The 24,327-nt window shown below is 34.9% G+C and overlaps 1 protein-coding gene across 1 annotated transcript in view; it reads left to right on the top strand.

Moving 5' to 3' along the window:
• Nucleotides 1-476: 476 nt before the first annotated feature.
• SKAP2 (src kinase associated phosphoprotein 2) overlaps nucleotides 477-24,327 on the top strand; it is a gene marked incomplete at its 3' end in the record, with an annotated part of 149,272 nt that continues 125,421 nt past the window's right edge. Inside the window, 4 exon segments of the mRNA XM_081079390.1 lie at nucleotides 477-752; nucleotides 10,527-10,632; nucleotides 11,242-11,267; nucleotides 19,485-19,592. Of these exon segments, the coding sequence (XP_080935516.1) occupies nucleotides 686-752; nucleotides 10,527-10,632; nucleotides 11,242-11,267; nucleotides 19,485-19,592 (307 nt within the window). The 5' untranslated portion in view covers nucleotides 477-685.

Here is a 24,327-nt window from a genome sequence, read left to right on the forward strand (position 1 = left end):
CGGAGCAGCTCGCCTGGCCTCTCAGGGAGGAAGGGCGGAAGGTGGGGCTTCGTTACCTTCATTCAATCGGACAAAGAAGGCCACAATAGTTTAGGGTGGACGAAAATGCCTGTGGGATACCAGGCGAGGTGTGAAACCTCGGCGACGCTGACCGTTGGCCAGAAGGTCTCTTAATCGGGAAACGTGAAGGCACTGCGGAGACCTTCTTTTCCGAGATCCTGGAGAAACGGCCGGCACTTGCGGTGGTACCAGTAACCAACATGGCAGCGGGGCGCTTCAGGCGCCGGGTCACGTGACGCAGCCCAGCCGGCTCCCTTCCCACCAGCGGCTCCTCCTCCCGCTCCCTGACGTAGCGGTGGGCGTCGCCTGTCCAGAGGCTTTTTTCGGAGCTTCGGAAAACCGAGGGAGACACATGCGCAGTTGGGTTCCTTAGGCCTTCGGGTCTTCGCCCCGCCCATCGCCCCGCCCCGACCTGCCGGGCGGGGCTGGGCCGAGAGTCCAGCAGCTGCAGGCTGGGGATTCAGTGACTTCCTTGTTGTGAGCCCCGGCCGGGCAGTGTCCGGAATCGTAGCCCCGCAGTGCTTACTCCGACCGCTAGCCACAGTCTAGGTCGCAGCCGCAACCCCAGCCCGTCGGTTACCCTTGCAGCACAGGTCCTTTCCCCGCACGCCCCGCGCTCCCTAATATGCCCAACCCTAGCAGTGCCTCCTCTCCCTATACCCTCCCTGAGGAAATTAGGAACCTGTTGGCAGGTAAAGAGCGGGAAGGGGGCGGGAAACGCGGCGGGGGCGGGGGCGAGCTGATGGGGACCGAAGCCTTCAGAGTCTCTACCCTCCCTCCCCGCGCTCCCCATGTCTCCTGGCCAGTGGGAGTGGGAGTGGGAGTGGGAGTGGGGAGAGGGGTCTGGCCGTGTGTGTGGAATTTTGGTGCTAGGATGGTGGGGAAGCCTATTCTGTATGCATTGTAAAGACGCCGTGTGTGTGTGTGTGTGTGTGTGTGTGTGTGTGTGTGTGTGAGAGAGAGAGAGAGAGAGAGAGAGAGAGAGAGAGAGAGAGAGAGAGAGAGCGCGAGAGAGCGCGCATGAATGAGAAGTGAGAAGTGTGAGAACTGGGAAGGGATCAGTAATCAAAGAAGTAGTTCTTTGCTGGCCTGGCCAGTGGAGGAGAAGGGTGGATAGATGCAGAGAGGTCTGAGCTACAGGTGTTAGGGGTTGTGGAATGGGAGGGTTTGTCATTTCTAAAACTCCCATTTTTCTTGAGCATTCAGTGCACCTATATGTAAGACTTTCAAAGAGGACCTGATTCTTAAATGGCCACTTGTCTTCAGCCTGAGTAACATATTAAAAAGGAAGGATGTGTTAAAGTCCAACTTCCTGTGTCACACGATGACAGTACTTCATGTTTGCACCCTTATCTTCCCCTTTTCAGCTTTAAGTTACCATTTACAGGAACTCACTGTACTTGAGGAGTTCAGGATGCGGTTGGTCAATGCTATGAACTAGATGTGGACGTGTGTATTTTCACTAAGGGCCACTGGAAAATTTCTATTTCTGCACAAGGTAGAAAATACATTAGGGTAGCACAAATCTTACCTATGCTGATGCTCTGGGATTCTTACCGTTATTCATTTTGTCATACATACATCAGAATTCTGGAAACTGAATTTTGATTGCTTTACTTTAGTTGTCTCTTAAAGCATTTCTCTTTCAATATTGGTCATGAATACCTGGATTTAAAAGGTTCCTCTTAGATGCCTATGTCGCTTATTTTAACTTTTAAAAAGCAATTTCTAAAGTGAGACATTTTAAACAGTATGTTACTTTATAGCGTGAGACCAAATCTAACATGCTGTTACACTGTTTTGGTGGTTAGCACCATGAATATGATAGAGAAAATAAAATCGATAGTGTATGGATGCAGACTTATGTTTGTGTGAACATGATTACAGTGTGATGAATGCATTTGTGGTTGGGTTCGTATTTTACTCTAAGAAATGCTTGTTGTCATTAATGGATACCACTGAGGGAAATACTGAAAGAACTGTAAAGACTGATTTAAGGCAGCTTTTATTCCATTATATGAGAGTTCACATGAGTACTATTTTGTTTTACTACAGTTAACATTTTTGTTGTTGCGATACTGGAATTGCTGGTTTAGAGTGTTATTTTAGTAACCAGATCAGAGTGGGGTTTACCATTACCCAATATTCTAAGTCTAGGTCTGATTTTCTCCCCCTTTATTTTAGGTATGAATTTGTGAACTTAATAAATAAAGCACAGACCTCTGGGTGCATGCTATTAAAGCGTGACAACTGCCACAGTAGACAGTTTGCTATTTGGATCCATAATCACACATTTGCAGATAATACGATATGTAGGTTATGAGACCCTTTATTCTTTGATCCCCATACAAATGTTTCATGTGGCCCTTGTTTGAGCAATTTAACTGAAAGCTCAGAATTACATAATATTTAACTTACCTGCCAATACTAACTTCCTATATAGTTTAGCCAACTCTGTCTCTCTTTAGTCAGATAATGTACTTGCATAATGTCTGAAATCAGCATCTTAAAAGTTATCTTATTGACATTTCTAATATTTTTTATTAGAGCAAATCATATTAAAACACATGAAATATTAAAAAGAAATGTTAAAATATTAAAGTTTTTGAGATTATAAATTTGGTTTCTACTTTATTTTCAGAGGATATATATTCAAGGGGTAGGGATATGCGAAAAAATATTTTAAAGAAATGAAACAAGTGAATCCGTGTTTTTCATTTTTCTTTTTTAACTTCTTTAAAGGTGGTTGTTAACATTTTATGTTTGACTGTAATTAAAATCTTTTTTTGAGGTAAGGAAGGTTTCAGTAAGAAAATGCTTTCAGCAGTGTTTTCAAGTTTTTCATCCAAAAAAAAATCTGTTAGGATTGTACATGATGATTTGCATAATTCTAATATTTGGGGTAAATAGTACATGGTTAGATGTAAAATTACTTAAACTATAGAGGAAGAGTTGGTATTGGTTTGAGTGTTAGAGATATTGCTGGCTTACCTAGTTCTTTCTTTGAAACTAAGAATGGAGATGTTGGTGGTGGTTATAGCTAACAGTTGAGTTGAGTGCTCTTAGAATGCATGGCACTGTGATAGAATTTCAAGGTAGAGAAGATAAGGAACTAAACTTTTCTGGTGTTTAAAATCCCTTGCCTTCAGAAAAAAGAATATAAAGTCCAAAGAAAACGCCTTTCAAAATAATATTTTTTGGACTTTTTCCTTTGTATTCCATGTGCCAATTATTCAATTCATTATATGTTGTGTGTTAAATGTTTAACATTTCAACTGCTTGATAGAAATAGGTACTCAAATGTATTCTTATCAATTTATTATTTTTTTCTTATTATTTTTCTTTATGATTGTAACAGTTTTAGACTTTCCTTTCAATGTTTGTTTTTCCCTCCTTCTCATTCCTTCCTCCTAAAAAAAAAAAAAAATTCTACAAAAATGCAAAAACCCAGAAAGGCTATCATTCTCTATTTACATTTAATGATACTCTTGAAAAAGTGGCTGTGTAGTTTGATTGTTAGTTGTTTATATTTCTGTGGAATCAGTATATTAAATCTTGAAAGCCTATGCTTTTTGTAAAAGTGTTGAATTATTCTTTTGTTTCATGAGTTTTTGTTGTGCAAAGCAAATTTTGAATATTCTGCCATATGTACTACAGGAAATCTTTAATTAAAAAAAATAACAATGGAAGAACAGAGTTAGGCTGGATAGTTAGAATTAAAGGGTAATCCAAAATCTTGTTCATTTAATCTTTTCCCACATCCAAATATTTTGACTAGGACTAACAGCAAGAATAATCTTGATTTATGTGAGTTTTTCCTCCAGGCAGTCAAGAAAGTGAGAGGAACTGAAACAACTGGCCCCCCCAACCCCCTTCATTTGTTTAATCACCACCCTTTGACTGCTGGAGTGTTAGTGGTTTGCAGTCAGATATTCTCATTCATTTATTTTTGGACAACACATTTAAAAAGGAGAGCTGTAAGAGGATGTTAGTTTCTTCTTATTAAACTAGAAAATGAAACCAATGTTAAAAGAAGAAAATAGTGGATTATCAGTACTCTGAAAAATCAAACCAAACCAAACAAAGTGGCTGCATGATTTCTGCAATGTGACCTTGAGATTTTGTTCATCCAGCAGCCTTGAATTGAAATATTGCATTTTCCCCTATTGGGAATTTCCAGAACATTTTTTTAAACCTTCATGCATTATAATCATGCTTTAGGGGTACTAGGTGAAGAATACAATTCACTTGAAACAAGCAGAGTTTTATTTCAATGCCGAGAAGAGTGTGGTTTGATTTCCACCTTTCCAAAGTTCCATTTATAATTTGGTCAGCACTTGGGCTTTATTTTTCCTACCCTGTTTCCCCAAAAATAAGACCTAGCTGAACAATCAGCTCTAATGCGTCTTTTGGAGCAAATATTAATATAAGACCTGGTATCATATTATATCCAGTATTACATTATAGTATACCCAGTATTATATAGTATCATATTATATTATATTATATTATATTATATTATATTATATTATACCCGGTCTTACAGTAAAATAAGACCGGGTCTTATATTAATTTTTGCTCCAAACAACACGTTAGAGCTGATTGACCGGCTAGGTCTTATTTTCGGGGAGACACGGTATGAGTATTATTTATGGTATATCTAGTATCCCATAACTTGCTTCTGGGGCATTAGCTGAGTATGTAAAGGGAAGAGTGCCACCTACTGAGTCACCACTAGTCACCTACTTCTTTAGCACCTGGATTTTCCTGTAGAGCAAGAACAAGCCTGTCCCATTTTGGCAGGAATAACTAATGAGCATAAAGTTGATATGAGAACATTTTATCTCAAGGTGGAATCAGTCTAATACACCTCTAAGATTTTTTCTGCTAGAAATAAGAAAATGTGGTAGTAAATCAAGGGACCAGACATTTACAGTTCCTTGTATGGTTCATGTAACATAGATGAATTAAGGTGTGATGTTAGGAAAATTGTTTGCCTATCTTAAGCATGTGATATTCTGCTTTTTCTTGGGAGGGCATCTTTGGTTGGCTTGTTTTCCACATGGGTTTCCATTGAAAGTATTTTCATTTCAGATTACTAAAAAAGACGTTTGATACACAGGTATTGTAGTGACTCAATCCAAATTATTACTGGTTTTCTTTTTTAAAAAAGGAATCTAAATATACTACAAATGAGAAGTATATAAAAAAAACTTCCAAATGGGTTTATCTCTACGTTACCAGCATTAAAATACTATTAGAAAGAAGATAGAAACAACAGAATAAGAAAAGCCTCTGGTGATTTGAAACAGTTCAGTTGTCGCTCATAAATTTAAGATTAAGTGTCATATATGGGTGATAAAAGTGGCATAGGCTAGTTTTTATATACTCATTATTCACTTAGTTTGTCTTTTTCAATTAAAGCCAAGTCTATTTTTTTCATTCCACTGAGTTTACATTTCTTTTTCAATCACATACTGAACACATTATAATAGGTGCTGCCTAACAGTGAATATGGCGTAAATCTCAGACTAATGTGTTATTCACTGTGGCTTCTTTGAAAATGCGTAGTAAAAAGAGTTTGATTATCATAAGGTACTGTTTATCCTGAGCCATCTTTTAGAGGTGAAAGATGTTCATCCCTATCTTTCAACAGCCCAGTTTTCTATCAAAATAAATCATTTACCCTGCAAAACCAATTTTGATAATTTTGTCAGATGACTGGATTGTAAGACTCACATGTGTTTTCTGAGAACTCCTTGTGGTTATTCACATTTCTTCTTCCATATTTGAAAAGTCCACAGTTCCACTATAACCTGTAAAACTGCTAAGTAATCAAGAGAAAGACATTGATTAGAGCAATCAATAACTTTTCAATTAGCCATTTTCCAACTTTGGGCATTTGGCTTCATTGATCTACCTGTGCCCGGTGTAATTGATTTTTAAAAAAATGTATTCACCAGTAGGTGTTTGGTCAGACCACACCCCCCTCTACCAGAGTAGAAAAGCGTAGCGTTTTGTTCTGGTGCCAGTTTAAGTTTGGCTGGGATCCTTACCACACTAAGTTTGGTGATAGCACTTCAGTGCATACAAACTGAAACCTGGCCCAATTCATAAAGTAGAGAAAGATATGGAATTAAGTAGTGAAGCCATTTGGGGTGTGGTGTGATTAGTTTTACACTTGTTTTATTGATCTGGGGCTGAGCAAATAGTAGTGCATTCAGTTTAATTCTTGCCTCCCTCTCCTATACAATTCAGGCTATCACAGAAGATGTGTGTGTGTGTGTGTGTGTGTGTGTGTGTGTGTGTCTGTCTGTCTGTCGGAACGCAAGTCCCCTCAGGAAGATACTGCGTAATTGGGAACAGGCTGAAGACACCAGGTGTTACCTTGGTGACTTGTTTACAACCTGCAGCCTGGCAGTTATATTCCAGGCTGTTTGCTGTTGGAGGATGGGGAGGGCATGTAGTCAAACATCTTTTCTTCGAGTGGGAACCTCTGCTATGTACTCAGTTTCGAGAAGCCAACAGTCAATTTTATTGTTTGCAAGAATTTAAAAACTGTTCTAACATTGTGTGGTTTCACATTTTCACTGTATGTGGAAGTTGATGGAAAGCTGTGTGTGTGTGTGTGTGTGTGTGTGTGTGTGTGTGTGTGTATGTGTTTGATACCTGTCCTAGCCACTTGAGGACTCTAGGGGAAGCCCTGGTGGCAGTTTTTCTAGGGGGCTCATATGTACATAAAAAGAGAAAAAAAGGACAATTTGGAGTACTATTCGCTGATTTGATGTACCTAAGTGTTTGCCTCTTAGGGGTTGAGATGGCTATTGAGAGCTTTCTAACTTAAACTGCTTGAGGGTTGCTGAGCCAAGATATGGTATCTTTTAATTCTGTTCTCAGACAACATTTATCTGCAGAGCACTTGTAAATCTGCTCTTTTCAGAGGCCCTCTCCCCCAGATCTTTACAGTTGTACCGGGAGGTAAGGTTTGCTTCTGACAGTGTTGAGGTGTAACAGGAGCAAACCCCACCGCCATGTGGGGTAACTTTGTCCTCCGTGATGACTGGGGGCAGAGGCTGATGGAGATGGGACTAATTCTGGGGCTGCGGGAGAGCCGACCTGCGTTCTAGGTGGCTGCGGGCGGGGCAGCGCTGGGGTTTAGTCCCGTGCGTGGGGGGCACCCACGAACTGCCCTTTCTCCTCGCGGGCAAAGTGGGTTCCACGTTTCTCCTTTCCTGTGGCGAGTGCGTGTCCGAGGAAGAGGAATTCTAACTCACTAGTCCAAGAGGCGAGGGAGGAGGCAGGCTGACCTTTGTCGTAATCGAATTACCGCCGTTCCCCGAATTACAGGCAGTCTGGAGTCAGTGAAGTCTACAAATTAACCGAGGGACACGACCCCTAAAGGAAGGTAGAAGAGGGCTACCGCGCTCGCTAGTTTACCGTTTGCAGGGCTATCCAGAGCACAATAAAAAGCTTCCAATCTCTTTTTCAACCAGCCAGAGGAGCGCTGGATTCGCCCAGGACTTTTTTATTGCATGCTTTTGAAATATTACCCTGCTCTGAGCTCCAAAGCCTCAGATCCAGTCCCATTTGTCTGGCGAAGGCGCTGCCCCAAACCCAGTGCTCCCGGCTCACAGCGCCGCTGAGGGACCCCGGGGTTTAACGCTCCGAGTGTCGAGGGGCGGGGGTGGCAGAGTCCGAGCGCCCCCCAGGAAAGCCCCCACTACCTTCTCAGTGCTCGCTCTCTGCCCTGGGACCCTGCTCCAGGCCCCCGGCACTTCCAGAGGGTCTCCTGTGCTTGGGAGAGGCTGGTTTCGTTGGATTCGAAATAAATGGGCACATTGTGGATTTTAAGGAAGAACCCAGATTTCAAAAACTTAAAAACCTAACCGAGTTCAGTGGGCACCAACAAACTACGATTATTGCATCAATTCCACTATAAAGTTATTAACATATTGTTAAAAAAAAAGAAGGAACTAGCAAAGCAGTTCCTACGCATTCCATGTCTCTTTTGAGAAATATTTTTTAAAATCAGTGTTTATTAAATCTTTTTTTTTGCCCTACACTCTTTTTCTGGGATAAGTTTAGGGATTAATACGTTAAGACTACTCTAAAAATACAGATCTTTTCTCTTGCCCAACCTCGGAATCTCCTCCCCCTGGAAAAATAAACAAATAACAACATAGATTTTTTCCCTGAAGTTTCACTCTCAACAAGTACTTCCTCAGGGATAGCAGGGATCCGTATTTTAAAAATATTTTTTGGAAGTGTTAGGAAACACCAGATAGAGCACTGCAGCTTTTTATGTTTTCTGTTTTTATAGAAATGAAATGACCTTTTAAAGAAATAACTCTTGGGCTATAATTCCTGCTGTTATTGCTTCCGGAGATAGAAAATAGATCCCGTTTATTTAAACTTGGGTTGTATAATGAAAATGTAAAATAGGCAATTAAATACTCGTGGATGAGGGAATTAAAGACAAACACTGAGTGAAAGTAACATTAAGCAGACTCTTCACTAATCATCGTGCCAGTGATTCTCACAAGTACTGAGTCCCGTTGGAGAAGTAATCCGCAGTGGAGATGCCATTCCTTCTCTCATCCCACTTTCTTAGTAGACCTATTGTGACCATCTTAGAGAAGCCAACGATCTTTTCCAGTTCAGCTAATATCTGGATGTCCAAAGAGTGTCTGCTCCTTTGGGTACAAAAATTTAAAGAGTTTGAAAGAGAGCACTTTTCTTTTTGATGTTTCATTAGTTTGAACTCACTTTAGAAATCTGAGTCTAATATGCGCTGGTATTGGATTATGTCTCTGTATCCCCCTCGTCGAAAAATATGGACAGCTCAAGGAAAGAGAACCTGGGACACTTTGCTTTCATTGCCTTTTGATACTTTTAACATTAGTAATTAATGGACCTGAAAACAGAAAGCTGTTTGAAAAATATATCAATATTAAATTTTAATTCTTTCACTTGTCAGATTGATTTAGTGAAAAATGATCTTGACACATTTGTTGTGAGTGCATAGAATAACAGTTGAATCAACTTTGTGCGTTGGATCAAGATATTTTTCATTTTAATCAAGAATTTAAAATTGATTACATTCTATCTCAAATACTAGGTTTTAAATTGTTAATTATAAGTACGGTTGAAAGACTATTGTACTGCTTTGAATTAATACATATAATATTATTGTATGTTTTGTTACCATCTTTTTTTTTTGAAATTTTTTTAAAATTAAATTTATTGGGGTGACAATTGTTAGTAAATTTACATAGATTTCAGGTGTACAATTCTGTATTACATTGTCTATAAATCCCATTGTGTCTTCACCACCCAGAGTCAGTTCTCCTTCCATCACCATATATTTGTGTTACCATCTTTTTATCAATGTGAGTTAGAAGACAAAGTAGTTAAGTAAAAAGAAAGTAAAACATACACATATCTATTCAATATGAAATATGCATGGTTTATACTCATATGTATTTAAAATTTTTAAGTGGTATTCTTAGTATTAGAGAACTCAAAATGAGATTGGAAATTCTGAATATAAAATTAATTTAGAGTTTTACAATGTTCCAGAAAAAATAAGAATGAGAGCTATTATAAAATCATACCAGTAAGGATTTGTAGGAATTTTATACCAGAGAGTAGAAGACAGAAAAATTTAGAAGTTTACTAAAATTTAAAAGCGGAGGCTATGTTATATGGAAATGAGGCCATAGAAATCTTATCTTTAGGTTACTCTAGTTTTAAATAGTGGATGAATCTATTTTTGCCACTTCTTCCTTTATTTAAAGAAATATTTCAAGGTGGTAATACCAAGGCAGGAAGCTAGAGCATACAAAACCACACAACTGATTATCTTTTTTATTTGAGGGTGGCTGGCCAGAGTGGGTGGGGCAGGTAGGAAGGAGGAGGGTTTGGCTTGGGATCTGGCTAGAAAAAGGGACTTTTTTTTTTCTTTTAAAGCATTAAACATTGTGTACATCTAAAAATGAATTGCACTGGGGAAAACAGGCCCTTTCCAGAGACATTAACTTATATTGACATAATATTGTGAATGACCTGTTCATACAGGAACTTAGAAAATATTGTAAAATGATAGTAACCCATGCATAAGTGCTCTGTGCTTGCTTTTATATGAGAGAATTTGTTTTATGGGGCACCGTAGTTGATTAAAACTTGTGTGCCTCTTTCTGGTGTAATGATGCCAAACATCCAAACAGCATTTGCTGTGCTAAGCATAAACAGAGCATACAAATTTTATTAGCTAAGTGGTGAACAGATTTGTTCAACTTAGTGTTTGAAACATACTTCAACTGTTATGCTTTGGATTGATAAATAACTGTAACAAATTGTACAGATATTAATACTTATGGGTAGAAATAATCATTGTCCTATTTGTCTCCACAAAAAATGATTCTTTCTTATAAATTGTATTCTGTTTCTTATATTTCATGGTTTAGATGTGGAAACATTTGTAGCAGACATACTGAAAGGGGAAAATTTATCCAAGAAAGCAAAGGAAAAGAGAGAATCTCTTATTAAGAAGATAAAAGATGTGAAATCGATGTAAGTCCCTTACTTGCCTTTTATTACTAATTTCTTACTTAGAAGCAACTTTGTAATTAACATTTCAATAAAGAATTGATTGTCACAGAATTAAATTTTTAATGTTGTAATTTAATTGCTGTTAAATATTTTTAAAGGACAAAATATATTTCCGCTATAATAATTTTTAAAAACTGATGTGTTTGTCATAATGTCCTTTCTTGTGAAGCTTCTTGAAAATGTATTTTTCCAAGCATTCTAGCAAAATTCAATTGTTTATTTTGATTAGTTGAGGATATATTTGGTTTAAATGATAAGATATAGTTAGGTTGAGAATTTTAATGTAAATATGGAAAATAATAATCTCCAGATACTGAAATGAATAAATATAAGTCATAGGTATTAAAGATAAATCCTGGTTTTGCTACTATAACTTAGGTCTTTAAAAATACTTTTATTATAAATCCATAAACTTTTTGGAATTGTCATTTCAGGATAGGAAGTAGTTTTTTCCTAAATGTATGTTTATAATATAGATTTTAAAATAGATCTGAATTACTGCCACTGATTGGACCTTATTTTGATTTGTCACCCTCATTTTAAAATGTGTGCTTTTTTTTTTTTTTGCAGCTATCTTCAGGAATTTCAAGACAAAGGTAAATTTTCAAGTTTGTCAAACTTGAAATTTTTTTTCCTTGTGGAGATTTTTCAGTAGGATAATCTAACACGTACTGAAATGTGATCAATGGAATCAAAATTTAAATACCCGACATGTATACTTAGACTTTCAAGATGAGAGTGCTAGCTCCCCCTGCTGAGAAAAAAATTAAAAAGCATATCCAGAATCTACTCTGCACTGTCTTCTGATGAAGCAATCTTCTGTATTTATCATTCTTAGGTTTTATGTTTCTTAGAGTACATTGTGGTAGAACTGTGTTAGGAAAGGCATTTACTTGTGGTTCCACATGGAATAATTTGGTGGCGCAGAGGTGAGATACCAACCCAACGCCATTTAACACTGCAGAGGAGACTTGATGGTAGTGATGGGAGCAGGGGGCCTGTCGCTGGGTGCTCCTAGGTAATGTTTCTAAAGGATAATTGTTTTAAAAACAAGATCAATTTTTGTTCGAGAACATGAGTGAAATATTTTTCACGTGCTGGTTTTTATCATCCTTGTGATTCTTTTGATGCAGAGAAGTGTATACCATAGAAATTTTCATTTTTTTTTTTTAAATATGTGAGAGTGCTGATAACTTGATTGTCTTCCTTTAGATTCGAGAGGCAGCTGCTTAGTGTATTGAAAACCACATCAGGAAAGGCGTAGGAAGTTCCTACTATTTCATGTGTTCAGTTCTCTAAGGGAAACTGGGTATGGCCCTTACTTCCATGATGCTAATTCATAGGTCATGACCTGAATCCTGTGAATGCTGGTCTGAGGGTCACAACATGAGGTCAGTTAACCTATGTGGAGCTAGGATCTGGATTTGGGGAAAACAGTATGGCATCTTCTAACTGGGGCTAGCAGATACCACAGAGTAATTAATTTCTCTGCCAGCTGATAAGTGAGAGAGTAATGACAGTTTCAATAAACCAAGTACTTAGCCAAACAAGCCTAAAATCAAACAGTTCAAAGGAAATCACAGTTTCTTTTTATGTTAAATCATCAAGATCATTGTGATTGGAAGGAACGAGAAGATTTTTTTTCCATATTAATCTTTTTAACACTGTTAAGTAAAGAGCAGAGCAGGAAACTCCTCTTCACGAATACCCACTTCTTTATAGCCTACGATGAACTCTTAACTATGGGATTAATCATGTTGCATTTTGCTCAGTTGAATATAGAACTAATAATTTCTACATTTTAATTATGGTAACTTTCGTACAGTGTACTGTTTATATTAGATTCTGCCTCTCTTCTTAAAAGGTGTATTTTGTCCCAGTGATTATTTATCAAGTTCTCATTGTGACTTAATTGTTTTTATACATTGCACAGTTTTAAGCTAAGCAAGCATGATAATATGAAGTCATTGTATGATTGCATATGATTCAGTAATAGGGTAAGAACTTTCCCTTTGGTATGCTGATTTAGGACTTGTTCAGGTGTGTGGATATTAAAATTACATTACTGAGATACATTCTTTGTCTCTAAAGAAAATGGAAATTTATATAGTATTTGATAGAAATTGAAAAATGAGCCTAGAATAAGAGTTCAAATAACACAGAACTCAGAGATTCCCCATAATCATTTTCCTCTGAATAAGTCATTTGTGGTTCAATACTGCTGTATTGAGTTAACTAATCACCATTGGTGCCTGCTCCAAAGTAAGCCTGTGGATAAATTAGATGTATACCTTGGAGAAATATGAGAAGCTGAGTAATTTTATGCCATTTTACTCTCAAAGTATATTCAGCGTTGTTCTAAAAGGACCATTCTTGTAGTTTGTTAGGAATAGTAAAGGGAAGTTACTGTACATTTAATAGTTGCCAAAGTAATTATTCAAGATTACATCTTTTTTCAAAAATAGGAATTTATTAGTGATCAGATTCTACATTGAGTAAATTCAGTACATCTATGTATATTTTGATAGTACTGCTTTTCTTTTCTTTTTTTTTTCTTTTCTTTTTTTCATATATTTTCCCCTTGGGTGTTAGATTGTCTTCTTCCAAGGAGACCTGGGCAGATTCCTTTTGGCTGTTTTCCTTCTCTCTCTCTCTCTCTCAGGTCAGTATGAGGTCACAATGAAGTAAACAGAGGCTGTTTTCCTCCTTTTTACCTTTGGACTCCTATTTGTTTCACATACTTTTTTTTCTCCGAATGATAGTTAAATACCATCTTAATATCATTATTGGGAAGAAAAAGGAGCAGGTAGAGAGTTCTTAAAAAAAAGAATTAATTTAGATTTATTCATTTCTATTAAGCGAGTTATTAAGTTTCTCTAAGGTACACAGCTGTCTGTTATCCTTTTTTACTTCCCTCCCACATCTCCTCATTCCTTATGCTATAGATACTAGCCCCCATTGTGAGACTGAACAACACAGAATTCACAGTCTGAAGTATTGCAGTTCTTAAAATTATTTGAGTTGATACATTTGTTGAAACATTAAGCTACATATATCTTAGAAGATTTATTTTTTAATCTCTATTTTTTTAGATGAGAGTAGTTTGTATTGGTAGAAACTTATTTTATTACAGTGGCTCCTAGATATTGAAGCTTGTCATTAAGTTAATTTTCTACTTGCTATTTATATTCATTTCCATGGCAAGCTGTGGTCTTAATACTCCCCTTTTCATTTCTTTAATTTATTAAGGTCCTCATTTTACCTCTTCATATCCTCAAGTCTAGATTCTCCATTGAGGAGGTCTGACAAATTGTGACTTTAGAATAAATGATCAGTTGGCTTTCTAAATTCTGTTATTTTGGTTGTACATAAGATTTGAATCTAAGCAACTAGAACTCCTATTCCTTAGTCTAGTCCCTGTCATTCATTTGAAATACTGCCTATTTTATTTAGAATAGAGAGTTCCTTCTTATATCCGTCAAATATTGTGCTTGACAGACTATCAAACCCTAGTTTCCTATTCTTAGTTATCATATAGCTTAGTATTATAATATAAAGTATTCCTGAACATAAGCTTTATGTACTAGTTGTGCTCCTTTTAGAATAAGTTTAGAATAGAATTATGATTATTTTGGAATTTGTTCTGTCACATAATAAAGTCATAGGTCTCTTAAATGTGACTTGAAAGAATTATGTTTGTAATGAAAATATATTACTAATTGAATAAAGACTGTTACTGACTGAGTATAAAATAAAATTTTCTAATACACAGAGGATGCCAAAAAATGTATACACATTTTAAGAAAGGAAATCTGTATTAAAATTGCAGTAATATACACTGATAACAAAAGAGGAATACAAGTCACGTGTGACTTCTGCAATGACAAGAGGTGCTCAAAGTGGTTCCCATCAGCGTCCAGACACTTCTGATTACTGCGAACTACTGCTTGAGCAACGTTGACCAAAGGGTCTACTTGTATACATTTTTTGGGCACCCCTGGTATATTAGGCAAACGATAAACAAGATTTGATTGTAGTTGTATCTTGCCCTTATATTAGTCTTGTTTTACTTCAGTGATGATTTAAGTATGATTATTTTCTTTATAGAATGATTAAGATAATGTGAAGATACCTATGCATGATACATAGCAGGTGTGATTCCACTTCATTTATCAAGAGAATTTAAGTAAATCTTGATTTATAATTTAGTTTTCAAATAGTTTTTGAGGACATTGTAAGTTGTTAAAAGAAGGGCATACATATAAACATGAGACAAATATTTCAAGGTAATATTTTTCAAATTTGTAAAATATTAGTGTCTACAGCTTTAAAAAATGTGACTATATTGATTTCAATTCCTTTTATATGCCATAACTAAAAAGTTCTCATTTTCTCCTTTAAAATATTTTCCTCTAATTAAAAAAAAATTAATAGATGTTTTTCCTTAAGATCTCATTGATATTGTTAAATATGCATAGATTTACTTATAAGGAAATTTCCTTTGACCTTATTTGTATTATTAAGTTTATTAATGGACTAAATTACTTTTTAAAATAGCAGGATTGTTAGGTAAGAAGGGACCCATTTTAGTTTACTCTGATGGAATCCTTAAGAACAGCAGAAAAGTCAGAAGTTTGGATGACATTTAATTTCCTTTCCTTTACCCTTCCTAACATAGTATGTAATGTTGAAAATTAGCTCCCCCAGTGAAATCTGAGCAGATTACTTACAGCTCCCCCCTCCTCCCATCTCTGGCTTTGTAAAAATGTGTTAAGCATGTTCAAAATGACAGGGCCTGTAGTATTAGAAGTATATTTCAGAGGTAGTGCTTGAGAAATAGTATCCTTATTTTACAACTCTGCCTCATATTTGCACCCAATAAATTAGCGCTCCTATGGCAGAAGAGTTATGAAGAGACTCTTCTTATTTGTGGTGAATAAATCTTTGAAAGTTTTAGAATTAAACTACAGATTCCCTTAAGAAATGACATAAAGTACAGCAGTGGGAATATAGTCAATAATATTGTAATAAGTATAATATGTATCGTGCCAGGTGGGTGCTAGACTAATTGGGGGGATCACTTCGTAAATTATATAAATGTCTAACCACTATGCTGTACACCTGAAACTAATATAAAGTAATATTGAATGTCAACTGTAATTGAAAAATAAAAAAAGGTGGGGGTAAGGAATGACAAGTTAAATGCTTGTCTGTTTAGTTGTGTATTATTACTTGAGAAATTAGTTTGGACAAATGAACTGAGTGGAAAATTAGAAATTAATTTGTTTTCACTCTAGTAGTTCCTCCCCCCCTGAAGTTTGTCTTTCATGCTCTGTAAGAGGGAATGATTATCATACAAATTTTAGGTATATTATTTAGTTTAGTGTTTACCCGACTGTGTTTAAAATAGGGCCGTTTTTGACAAAACAAGCAGTAAATTGGTTAAATCAACTTCAGTGGTGGTAGGGATCACGACTGTTCAGCGGCTGTTGGGCTTCAACTCTAGGCATTTAGGAAAAACTGAATTGATAAGGAGCCATATGAAACAGGAGGGATGTTAGTGATTTGACCCAACTCCTATAAATAAAAAAATGTTTTTCAGAGAACTATGCTGCTGTGGTACGATGAAGCCTGGGTTTTGCTGTGATATTTCAGTTGCCACTGCAAATGGGAAGGGAAGTCTTGGACCATTGTGTTTTAGACTGTTAACTTTGTATCGTTAATTAAACTTTTGAAAGTTGTGGGATAAATCAAATGCTTTCCTGGGGAAACAAGAAACAGTATTAATGAGCAACCACCCCATAATTATCCTTGTGAGTACATAACAGGGACACATTCATGTCTTTTCTCTGCGCAATAACTTTTACAAAGAAGTATTTTTAAACTGATCATTAATTTTATGACCACAGAAATGAGATGCAAAATTTATGCTGTTGTCATTGGCACGGGCTCAAGGCACCACTGACATTATGTGTGATTGTAATCGAATGGCTGCCAACTAATGATTCTGGAGACATTTCATCTGAGCATGCTTTTCTTCTAGATGTCTGATTAGGCTGTAATGCTTTCAATTATGTCTGTAAATTGTATTGGATACGTTTACCTGATGCCCATCGTTGCTTTGGAGTTCAGTTTTCTATTACATAAACACAAGTTGAACATTTTCCTTTTAATTTATAGAAGTCTTTGCAGGTATAACTGCAAATACTCAGCCCCTGGGGAGAAAAAAATGCCTTGCCCTACTCAACAGCGACCCCTGTGTTCAATTAAAGTTCCTTATAATGCAGCAGCTCTTTAATGAGTTGAAAAAACTCATTAGGATGGGGAAAAGGGATGGGTCATCACTGGAACAACCGTAAAAGGAAGAAGGCTGTTTTGAAAAATGACCTTTCAACTTAATGCGGGAGCAAAAGGAAATAACTCTGTAGATACTATACTACAGAGATACCTATACTGCAGAGATTCTTATTCTTTACTTTCGGAGTTAATTCAAAGAAAGCTTTAAAAAAAAGGAAGAAATGAGTTTAGTAGCAGTACTTCATTTTTTTTGTCTTAGATAAATATAAATACTGCACTTATTGTTTTATAAAACAACATTTCATATGAGCTGCAGGTCTTAGAATGGGTAAGTTGAAGACAATGTCGCGTTAGTGTATATAATTCAAACTTTTTTTTAAACAAAAACGATGTGTGTGTGTACATGTATAAATTCAGATTGGTGTGTACATGTGTGTATATACATGGACGTACATATAGAATATATAGTGGATATTATCAAAGGAAAACAAACTAATTCTGATTTTCAAAACTTTTTAAGTTTTAATTTTTTCTGTTTATTTCCACAGAGTTTAATAGATTTAAGCCTGAGCATTTGAATATTTTTCAAAACCTTTTCCATATAACCATTGGTTTTATTGTTGTATTTTTATATTCATAATAGTGTAATATACTAAGTGCTAAGTTCTGGTGATGTATTTGAAATATCCTAAGACTTTTATTTTCACAGCAAGATTTATAGTTCATAATATGAAATATCCTTAGAAAATTCACATCACAAAAAATCTTATTTATTAAGAATATAAGTATACTCTTGCAACTAAGAGCACTTGAGAATTTTGTGATCTTTCCAACGCATATTCCATGAGCTATAATTCCATGTTCAAACATATTTTTACTAGCGCTTTATGAGGCTCTCTCTTACCTCATGTTTTTTCGAAATCAGAGCACTGTTCTTTCCATAAGAGAAATATTGTAAGGGATCACTGAATGTTCTGAAAAATATTGTGAACATCTCATAAGAAAGAGAAACTAAGATATGAAGAATGAGTGGTATATGTATGTGTTCTTTGGGATTTTAATTGGGGGAAGAAACGTCACCATATATGGTGCACCCAGTGGTGGAATCACTGAGAATAGGAAGATAGTCATCTCTATATTCTGCTCTTATTGTCTTGATGGGAGATATTCCTATCTCTATTTTCAGGATAAGAATGACAAATGCTGATGAAATATCACAATTGTAAGAAAATAGAGATGAATGTTGATTTTTTTTATTACTTTGACAGTGTTGTCTTGAAAGAGGCTATTTCCCCTACCAAATATATGGTAAAAAATAGGGTGCTACCCGTCAAATGGACGTCAGAGGATACAGATATACTTTTGGAGAGATGAGTAGCTTTAATCTGTACCTGCTCAGCAGCTATGGTCCCAAAGTAATACTGTAGGTACTCTAGCGTTCCTATGGATATTTTCACCATGCTTTTCTGGTAATCCCTAAGGTGGTTGGTTTTCTCTTGAATTGTTAACAGCTAGGTAACAGATAACTAGAATTAACAGTTAGATAACTGATTTAGTATTAAATATATATATTTTCTTTGTTGTTGAATATAGGTGAAAAATGCTTATATATAACTGGGATAGCAAATATCTGATTCACTCTTTTTAAAAAAATTATTCTAAATGAGTATGTGGGGAAAACTCAAACCACAAGGTTTAATTGTGGGGATTAAATTACTTTAACCAACCAACCAACCAACCAACCAACCACCCACCCACCCACCCACCAACCAACCACCCACCCACCCACCAACCAACCAAACTGGGATTTGAAAATCATGTAGAAAACAAGCTAGAACACTTTATAGTAGATTAAAAATACTTAGTTGCATTTTCAAGATTAGGAATCCTTTTTGGGAAAAGTTGCTTCAACACTCATATAAACCTTTTAAATTCAAACAGGGTTATTTACAAATTAGACACCTTCAGTTTTCATTCAGAGATATGTTACCATGTTTTAGTGTACTCTAATGTTATGGGATTTTTAATGGAAACATAAAATGTTCATATGCCTTTGAATTATACATTTCTCATCATAATTTTTCAAATATTGAGTAGGTAAATGGTAGGCAAATTGAAGTATTTTATACTCTGTTGTGCTTTCCATGTTTTTTGTGTGTGTGTCATTATTTTGGTTTCATTTGTTGTATTTATTTATTTTGGATACAGACTCTGTTTTATCTTCTACTTTTTTTGTATTCATCTTTATAGAGAGCATCATAATTTTGGAACTTGTATCCTTTTGTACTAGAAATAAGCAGTTGTATACTGACCTTCAAAAATTCCTACTTTATCTAAATTACAGTGGATATACATTAAAATAGGACCTGTGTTTTTTTTTTTTCGGTTCAAAATGTTTTCTTTGTTTTTCCATGACAGTGACTGAATTTAATAGGAAAATTGACCTCTTCCGACAAAATGACATTTTTTTTTAAGATGGCTAAATTATAAGAGGCTTTTCTCTGATTCTTTTATAGGTGCTGCAGAAGATGGGGACGAATATGATGACCCTTTTGCTGGACCTCCAGACACTATTTCATTAGCTTCCGAAAGATACGATAAAGATGATGAAACCCCCTCTGATGGTATGTGATATTTTCCCATAGTATATACTTCTTGACATTCTAATGCAGAACAGTGTGGTGTGTAGAGATGGTGGTCTTGTCAGAATGCAGATAAATACAGAGGCTTCAGTTAACTTATCTCTAAGGAACAGAAGAGCTCTCTCTAGTGGTTTTCCTAAGTATGTAGTTCCTTCTGTACCTAGGAAATTTTCTTCACTAAAATTTTTAGAAGAGTGTTTGCATCATCGCATGAATATTATTAGTAAGTTTGTTGGTTAATTTAATATTATCAGATTCATGCTTAATTTTATTGTGTTGCTAATGGCTTGTTGTATTATTTATTTTATAAATAATGAAAAAGGTTTTTGATCTCTTTTTTCCTGAAAACTTCATACATAATGAGTTCATAAAATATTAAATCAATTATTCCTACATCGCCTTCTCACATTGAGACAGGTTTTCATCAAATGCTGCTTTTAATACACATTTTCATTTTTCTGATTGTCACCTAAAAATGCTCCACATTACGCAGTAACATTATAGTGCTTTGTATTAATTGAATTAGCAATAAAGTTGATTGTTTTATCTCTTAGTAATGTTGAAAAACTTGCCAAAGTTATGAAACTTGTTTTTAGTGTAGTATGTGCTTTCTCTGTTATAGCCCGTTGAGTGCGTCTGTATTATAGAGACCTTGAAAGGGTGATAAGTAGTTATAAACTAAGAATGTGTATCGATAAATTAGCCGTGCATATTAATTTGTGGCACTCAAAGTTTTACTTAGACATAGAAATGAATAATGCCTTCTGCCTCTATATGATGAGCAGACTGTGTGGTTCCATCTCTAAATACAATTGCTGAATGAAAATATGCTTCCTGCAACAGAGCACTCCACATTTTATGTTATCCAGATTATTCCCTCTGGAAACATAAATTGCTTTTATGAGGTATAAAATTATGTCTATTGCAGAACAGGGATAAGTCAAGTACATGCATAAGTGATAAACATTCTAACCACTGATTCAGAACAACACAATCTTTTTTTTTACATTCAGAACTTCATACAGTGTGTAGCAATAATAATCATATCCGTTTTATGTTGAATTTTACATTTTGACAAACATTTAATTTCTGTTTTTAAAGAGATTTCTTTGTTTCCTATCTATTTTGTTTTTTAAAGATACTTACTATCCGAAACAGAGCATTACTCTTTCTAAGGTGATCTTCAAAAGCATTTGTATTAGAAAATATTTTATAAATGATGAAATGATATTTCCAGGCAAAACATTGAATTATTATATAGTGAAACTATTTTTCAGACACATTACAATGATTTGTTTTGCTTCTCTGTAAAATGTTAGTAGATAGAAATGAGTATGTGTTCATGTATACATATACAGAGACAGAATATTTATACTCGAGAGAATATACATATATACATATACACATACACGTACGGAATATGTTCATAGAATATATGTATATACGTATACATATATACACACAAACATATACACATATATACACACTCAGGATTTCTCAAAATAGCATAAATATTTTGATGTACAAGGAAACATTATGTGCATTCTTTAAAAAAATTGAAACCTAAGAAATCCAACAATTAAATATCTGTGGGAGCCAGTGTTTTGTTAGAAAAAGTGAATTGTTATTAAATTATATTGCATTTACATGATTATTGTGTTTTCACTTTTATGAATAAATAATTTATATATTTATTTTTATAACCATATATACAGGGAATACATTAATAGCGTGAAAAATATTTATTGTTAAAAGATTACTTTATCAGTATTTCAATATTATTTAATAACATTTATATAACATTAATTTTTTTGTTAAATATTGGTGCATTTTCACTAGTGTTTATGTAAGCAATTCTTAAGCAGACTGAAAATTTATCTTTTAGTATTATTCTTTATGTAAACGGTATCATTTTTGATTTTACATTTTCTTCTAAGAATATTATAAATTATTAATATAATTATATTTATAATTATAAATATATTTATAAATATAATTATATTTATAAATATAAATGTATATTTATAAATATTTATAAATATAAATTTATAATTATATATTATATACATATAAATTATAATATAATTAAAGTCCACCATTTGGACTTTAAATTCCCACTCTAAAATATCATCTAATCATATCAGTTTTTCTCCCTGCACCTTAGATTTTGTATATGTTTTCTTTCCTTTGCTGAATAAATTTACTTTCATTATGTGACCTCAGTCTAATGATATATTAATTATAAAAAGATAATGCACTTAACAATAAGTATAACTAAATTAGCACAGGTCACCCAAAGGCCTTTTGTCAAATCAGATTGTTGTTTTGTCCTTTTGACTTTTACCTTATGGTAGGCACTAACAAAGTATCTGAACTCTGATGGATTATAAACTCTAAACATGATATGTATTTTTCATAATGTTAATGTAATTTTCAAGGTACTGTAAAGGTCAAACCCGCACATCTCTGTGTGCATTCTAAGTCTGTCTTTTCCTTTAATATTTCTTTTTCTCTGTTCCTCTGGTTCAAAAGTTCACTCAGTTCCCAAATGGCTACCTAATTTTCCAGTTATTCCCTCAAGCCATATGTGTTTTGGTTTCTTTATGGTTTATTAGGTACTGTAGGAAAGTAGCATAAGTTATATCTTCTAATGAAATTCAAGCACACTTCAGTGATGCTTCGACTTGATTGCTGGTAGCAATTAAATCAGAGCCAAGGAGAATAATGCATAATCTCACAAGGTCCAGACATCCTATAGAAACTGAAAGGGGATGAAAACAGAAAACAAAAACAAAGTCTCCCAACCCTGCCAGACACGCTGTTGCCAGCCTGCCCCCTCCCTTTTTTTTATTGGCCAACTGCCTGATTGATAGCAAAATCATAACTTGCTGCATGCTAACAGGCAGAGTTCACGTGTAGGTTATTGTGAGCTGAGAAAGGGTTAGATGGAGTTTTGATTTTCGCATTGGACCTTGGTCCACCAGATTAATGGAATTTCAATGAGAGGCTAGAGTAGCCACAGCTTTGTCAGAGAAACAGATGGAGATTCTATAGTCATGTGTACTCATTAATACTAGTTGCCTGAAAGGTGTGCTGCTTCTCTATACAAAAGAGTTGATATAATTGATTTTTGAGTGGTGCATTGAAAAAAAGTACCTTATTGATGACTAGAATTGTAACATTGATGGTGACAGATTTTTGGATAGTTTGTAGCTTAAAAAATACTGTACTTTGTAATTTTTTTCTTCTCTCTTTTTGGACATGCTTTTTATTTTTATTTTTTTGAGGAGAAATACATTTTAAGACCAATGGCAAAAAAGGAGAAAATGACATGCTAAATTACCTTTTAAGAAAAAGAGTAGGAGCGTCTGTATTTTATTTATAAATGATTGCATGTCTGCTGTTAGTTTCATTTTGATGTGGTAATAGTTATGTAAAAAAATCATACTTATTAGAAATTTCATTATATTAGCTTTGTGCTTTATCTTTTCTCTGGAAAATTTAAAATGAATCACAATGGGTTCTAGACTATTACAGATCACCGTTAGAAGTTTTATGCTATTGTGTGTCTGGATTTATTGAAGTGTTAATGATGCATGTCAGTAATCAGATAAAATTAGAGATAGTTGAAACTTAAAACCTTAAGGAAGAGTATCCCTTAGTGTATATGTTAGAGTGTTTGGGCACTAAGGTGGTAGATGCAGGGCAGCCTTCAGACACTGTATAATGATTTGGGTTTCCATTTTTCTGTTCTGAAATCATTTTTCATTCATTTTCATCATTTGTGGAAGAAAGCTTCTAACCATACAGCATTGTGGAAAGTCCCTGAGGTGAGGTGAAAGGATTTAGTGAGCGACAAGACGTATCGCTTCTGCCCGTCGATGATAGGTGGAAGGATCCCAGTGGACATTTGCTACAAATCTGATTCAGTCCTAGAGCATAATCACTTTGTGGATAAGAATCTGGAACCTCTAGGGTGTGAATATAGGAAGGCTAAAATGAAGCTAAAGAGATAAAACAGTCATTTATTGCCCTGATATCTTCCTAACTAAAAATTCCCAAGTAACACACGTTACTGGAAACTGTGGGCATTGCAAGGACATAGGTTTATATGAAAAAATATTGATTTAGGAATGGAACTATTTTTTAAAACTTGGAGACAAATAAAAAAGGCTCATTTGATCATAGCTTATAATAGTAAGTAATGATTTTCTTCTTTGTTTGGTATACTTTTCTTCAAGAAAATCCAGTGTATGAAAATTTGGATTTATAAAACATATAAATCACTTATTCCAAAGGATTGCTTTGAAAAGGATTATCTCCAGGAAACCCATAAATAATGAACTCTCACAATGCATCTCAAAGAAGCTTAGCAATAAACCCATCTGTGTGTACACATAAATTTAATGTGTAAATTTTTACACATTACACATCAAACTTTTCAGTAAGAATTTTTTTTTGTGTGTAAAATTAGGTGTAGCACTAATCCAGCAGAATATGAAACAATGTTTAAAACCAAGCAAAAAAGGTTCTTTCAATAACTTACCATTTAGGATAAATGTTTTTCTACAATATTATCATATGGTTTTTGATACTTAAAGTCATGTTTTTGTACTCTGAGAATTTAGATTAGTTTTCAACTTGCACATATCTTTGCTTGTAGATAGCATATATCATTGTTGCATTTGTGTTTGTTTTAAAACTTTTTTGGTTATTT

Source organism: Rhinolophus hipposideros (genome assembly GCF_964194185.1).
Source record: "Rhinolophus hipposideros genome assembly, chromosome: 18".
NCBI lineage: Eukaryota > Metazoa > Chordata > Mammalia > Chiroptera > Rhinolophidae > Rhinolophus > Rhinolophus hipposideros.